The 5,716-nt window shown below is 40.4% G+C and overlaps 1 protein-coding gene across 1 annotated transcript in view; it reads right to left on the reverse strand.

Annotated features, from left to right (window-relative positions):
* Positions 1-3,891, reverse strand: part of Intu (inturned planar cell polarity protein) — an 81,558-nt gene extending 77,667 nt beyond the window's left edge. Inside the window, exon 1 of the mRNA XM_023708746.1 lies at positions 3,682-3,891. Within this exon, the coding sequence (XP_023564514.1) occupies positions 3,682-3,827 (146 nt within the window). The 5' untranslated portion in view covers positions 3,828-3,891. The remainder of the gene's footprint in view (positions 1-3,681) is intronic.
* Positions 3,892-5,716: the final 1,825 nt, after the last annotated feature.

Consider the following 5,716-nt stretch of genomic DNA (forward strand, 5'->3'; position numbering starts at 1 on the left):
AAGTAAAAATTAAAAAAACTAAAAGCAGACAAAGATAGCTGGGATGTAGCTCAATGGGAAAGCTCTGGGTTCAGTCTGCAAAACACAACAACATAAAAAGATAAGCAAAGGGTCTAGAGAATCTCTACTACTTCTGCAATTGCCAGAGTCACATGAAAGGTAGGGAATGCCAAGTGGTCAAACCCTGATTCTGCATACACTAGGAGGTTTGGATTTTTAGCACAGGTGAGAGTTTCAATGAAGACTTTGTTAAGTAGAGGGTTTACAGTTAGATATATCTGGCAGACCCTCGCAGCAAAGCAAAGGGAAGGTGAGTTTGAGATGGTTACAACTCAAGACAGGAATACATACCCATTACAGGGTTATTTCAGGAGCCAAAACAAAAATGAGACTAATGTAACAGAAGAGATGAGGAAGAGGAAAAACATTTGAGAAATGTTTGAAAATCACTGGAACTTTCAGACAAAATGAGAAGAGAGAAGTGATTAATATGGACTAATTTCTAGCTGGTAACTTTTTTCCTGCATCCCTTACTGCATACATGCAGACACCTTGTGCATAAATGGCACATCATTATCATGCAGTCATTTCCCTCCCTGCCTCTCACAGACATAAACAATGTTAGAAATCCATGATTTTATAATACATCAAGATGTATAATCACCTTTATAATCTCTCACTTAATCATACAGTTGAGTTGTTTTTCCCAAAGTTATAGTAACAATCATTACGTGCATGTATACATAGGATTTTACCCAAAAGACAATGCCAATTCATATTTTTTACCTGCAACATTGGAGTCATTTTCTTAATTCTAGATTTTAAAAATATTTCACTTTTTTTCTCTCTCTCTTTTTGAGACAGGGTCTCACTATGCAGTTCAGGCTGGCCTTGAGCTCACTCTGTAGCCCACATTGGTCTCAAACTTGCAATGGGGGGCCTGCTGGTTAGTTCAGTTGTTTAAGCTCCTGCTTATGCAAATACAGTCAGGGTCAGGATATGTGATCCCCAGATCCAGATGCCTTACCAGACCTGCCCTTAAGGCAACATGAACCAGCCAAAAAAAAAAAAAAAAAAATCGTTTTCAACTTGGACTAGCCAAATAGCTCAGGGGATTAAAGCGCCTGTTTAGGCAAGATGCAGGGGCTGGGAGTTCGATCCCAAGGCCTGCCGTGCCAGCCCCACCCCCAGGGCGTGCAGAGATGGCAATTGAGACTGGGCGCACGTCTGTAATCCCAGCACTTAGGAGGCTGTAAACAGGAGGATCACTAGGAGTCTGATCTATGCAGTGAGACCCTGTACACCCTGTATACCCTGTAAACCCTCTCCTAATATACAAAAAGACAGAAAACAAAAACAACTTGCAATGATCCTCTTGCCTCAGCCTCCTGAGTGCTGTGATTACAGGTATGTGCCACCATGCAAAAATATTTCACTTTAAGAAGTAGAAGGCCGGCCAAATAGCGCCTACAAGCAGGCGCAGGGGACAGGGGTTTGATCCCCAGGCCTGCCATGCCAGCCCCACCCCTGAAGCACACTAAAACAGAGATTGAGACTGGGTGTGGTGGCGAGCACCTGTAATCCCAGCTCTTGGAGGCTGTAAACAGGGGAATCACTATGAGTCCAATCTAGTAGCGAGACCTTGCACACCCTGTAGGCCCTTCCTTAAAATTAAAAAAAATTTAAAAAGTAGAAGAAATGTTGGAAGTTGTGGTACATGCTTATAATCCCACCACTTTGTGAGTCTGAGACCATCTTGGACTACATGGTAAGTTCAAGGCACTACATAGCAAGACACTGTCTCAAAAAACCAAAAAGAGAATTTTTTTAAAGATAGAGGGAAATAAAAGCAGAAAGAAATAGGGAGGGTGGGAGGAAGGGGAGAAAGCAGGAAGAATGAGAGAGATAGAGAAACTAGAGAGGGAAGGGGAAGAAAATGAAGGGAAGAAGGAAAAAAGGGAAACCTATGTAAGAGACTCCATACAGGGAGGCAATGGATAGATTTAAAAAAAAAAAAAAAAAAATGACCTGAGAAATGAGAACTGGGTTCAAATTCTATTCCATTTTGATTTTAACCTTCCTAGAATTGATCACTAACTTATTGACTCTAGGTGTCAGTTTCCTTATTACTGTGATATGTAATATGCACCTCATAAGGTTGTTATCAACAGAAATAATAGTGTTGTACCTGGAACATTAAGCACCAAATAAATGTCTTTGTTTCTTTCTCCTTGCTCCTCGGAGAAAGAACTGTAGAGAAACACCCTCATGAGAAACAGCTCTCCTGCTTTTGTGCCCATTTAACCCTTGGCATGCAATAAAGCTATTTAAGAACCTCAGTATACCAGGTGCTTTGCTAGATGCTGGTGATACAAAAAACGAAACTTAAGTGTGATTAAGGTCTCTACAATTCAGTATTCCTAGTTCCTTATTCCCCACTCCAGAAGATTTATTACTAGTGAGGTAATTTCAAATTATCACTGATTAGCATAGGAAAGTTTGATACAGACCAAGGATTATCTTCCAGTCTTCTAGTTGTACTGAAGTGGATGTATTAAAAACAAAGACCTACATTTTCAGTCATTATTCATTTATAACAAAATAAAGAAATTAATAAATGCAAATAACCCCCACTCCAGGAGATGGAATTCCATCCTTCCTCCTGTCAGGCTTTCATGGGAGCATGAAAAGTGCAGAACAGTAACTTTTACAGTGAAAACACCCATTCAACCAAGTAATGGAAGCAAATCCTGGGACAGAAAAAGAGCATTAGTGGAAATTAGATAAAGATGGGAGTTGGGAAATTGGGTAAAGGATTTACAGGAATGCTGTATGGTACTATCTTTGTAACTCTATGTAAATCTAAACATATGCCATGATTTAAAAATTATTTAAAGGTAAAAGGAATTACATCCAGGAAATTTAATTTGTATTTTTATAATGTACATATCACATTAATCAGCACTACATAAATATCCTTTCAACACTGTCTTAACCCCTTATATTGTTAATTGCAAAGTTCTCATTGGGTAAATTTCTTTCAATCCTTTTTTTAAAAAAATGAAAGTCTTATTTTGTTTTATTTTGCTCTAAGAAGAGAGAAACGTTTGCAAAGTTTGAAGGTACTTTAATTGATTTTAATGCCCTAAATGATATGGTCAACATGCACAAACCTTCTCCCAAAGAAAGAAAATTTGCAAATAATCAAGTTCACTTACATAAATTGTACCATAAACATATTTTTTAAAAACAAACTTCAGGTAGCTCTACTAGGTTTCTCAATTTAAAAAGTACTCAAGAATTCTAGGTTAACATTAACTCTCCATCCCCTCAGAAGTTTTCTAACTCTGGTCTTAATTTGCATTAATGCTAGCATTTTTCATCATTTAAAATGGTATAGCAGTTTCCTTAAATATAACAACAGTAGTTCAATACCAGAAGGGAGGACCCCCCCCCCTTATCTCAGAACTACACACACACACACACACCCTACAGTAGCAAAGAAGTACCATCATTTTGGCACATACCACTACACAACTGAAGCGCGGTGCAAATTATAAACTCCACATATAGAAACTCAACTAGTCAGTTCTAACTAAGTCAGCACCCTTCACCCCCGCCCCCCGCCCGGATCACAACTCCTGGAAGATAAGGACTTTTCGTCCCTCTTGAAGAGCTTACTCATCATAGTCACTACTCGCTGAGGTGTATGAACCCGAGTCGCTGACTCGATCTTCAGATTTACGATCCTCATATTCTCGTAAAGAGGGGTCTCCAGAGAGCTCGTCTGGGCTCCTACGTGATTCGCACAAAGCCGGAGACGCCATAGTCAAAAATGCAGCAAATGCACAAATTCAAACCTCACAGCCACAGCTTAACGGGGGCCGCCATGTTTCCTCTGCCCAGGAAGGGGCCAAGGACACGTGACCGTAACGCTGAGCTGTAACTGGTGGGAGCTCGGGTTGCCAGGGAAACGGGAAGCGTCCGCGAAAGAACAATGTGGAGGACGGAAAGGGGCCGATAAACTCAAATTTCCAGGAAGGCATTCCACTTGGGGCGATGGAGGCAGCTGAAACTTAACCGTTTATTCCATGCTTAAACGCTGTCCCTTTGGAGCAACGTTATTACAACAGGGAGAGAATTATTGTGTTTTTCTTTTTTCCCTTTTTCTGGTCTTCCCGTTTAAATTTGACTTGCTTTTTTGTGCTGACTGGAGACTCAATACATATAGATGTACTGTGTAGCGAGTAGTGACCAAATTAATATAATTAGTAAACACATTTCTCTATAGATACATGCACACACGCACTATAAACATATGCACACATACACAATATTACAGAGAGAAAATATTTTTAATCTGAAAATTCAAAATCCAAAGGGCTCCAAAGTCTGTACTTTCCGAACACCAACATAACATCTAAGTGGAAAATTCCACACCTCACCTTATTAACAAGTCACAGTCAAACTGTAAGCAAACTATAGATACAGTATTAAATTACACTCAGGCTATGTGTATAATGTGTATATAGAATTTAAATTTTATGTTTAAACTCATATCCCATCCCCAAGAAATTTCATTATCCATACGCAGATAGTTCAAGGTTTAAAAATTCAAAATACTTGTATACCCACGCATTTTGGATAAGGGATACTCTATTGGTATAGAACACACTAACACCCAAGGTTTCAGGCATATATTGGGATTCTTGGAGCCTAGCTTCTGCTGATAAGGAGGGAAAGGAAACTAGTGCAGTTCAAGTTGGGGATCTACTTTAAGAAAATAAGGAATATAAATAAAAGTTATACGGTCTGCAGGAGTTAAAAGGTGAAAGCAGCCTAAAACAGGAGAAAGTGTCTCCACCTTTTTGAGACAGGGTCTGGCTGTGTAGTTGTGGCTGGGCTTGAATTCACTGCGTGGTGCAAGCTAGTCTTGAACTCAACCAATCTTCCTGCCTCAGCCTCCCGTGGTGGGCAAGCATGCCACTGCCTTGGCCTTCCATGGTGCTCCTGGATTTGTCTTACAGGTGCCCAAGGCTGAGCAGTGGTGTCTTTTTGTGGGCGCCTCTAGTCTGTGGTGCTAGCTATTGGCTGTACCCCTCCTGGGCTTGTTCTGCCCTGTGGGAGACTGTTTTGGGGGTTGAGACGGTACAGGAAGGAAGCCTGTTCCCCACTCCTGGATGAAGAGCTGGTTGTCCTTACTAGCAGTGCTCCCATTGGTCTGACGGATGGGGGCAGTTGAGGGCCCAGTGCTGGAATTACAGGCATGTGCCACCATGCCCGACAAAATCACTTGTTTATAGAATGTTGATATGAGTTTAAGTAGAAATGTTTTCAAAGAGTAATCAGGGAAATGTTTATGTTAAAACAAGTTTAAAAAGAATATAATTATTTCATAATCCCAAAGCATAGATACTAGAGATTCAAATTAAACTAGTTGAAGAGATTGAAAGTGAAAGGCAAATGGACAATTATAACATATTGTGATAAGTATTGTAAAAGTATAAAGTTCTGATAGAATACCCAGTGTCTCAGTTATTCTTCTCTCATTGCTGGGACAAATACCTGACACTCAAAGTGAAGGAAGGAAAGGTTTATTTAGCTCACAGGTACTGGAGGGTTCAGTCCATACTCAGCTGGCTCCAAGGCGGAGCGGCACATGGCAGACAGCAGCCTTTCATGGCAGCAGCATAGAGCAGAGAGCAAAGGTAAGGTT

This window comes from Octodon degus, unplaced genomic scaffold (genome assembly GCF_000260255.1).
Source record: "Octodon degus isolate 3935 unplaced genomic scaffold, OctDeg1.0 scaffold00530, whole genome shotgun sequence".
NCBI lineage: Eukaryota > Metazoa > Chordata > Mammalia > Rodentia > Octodontidae > Octodon > Octodon degus.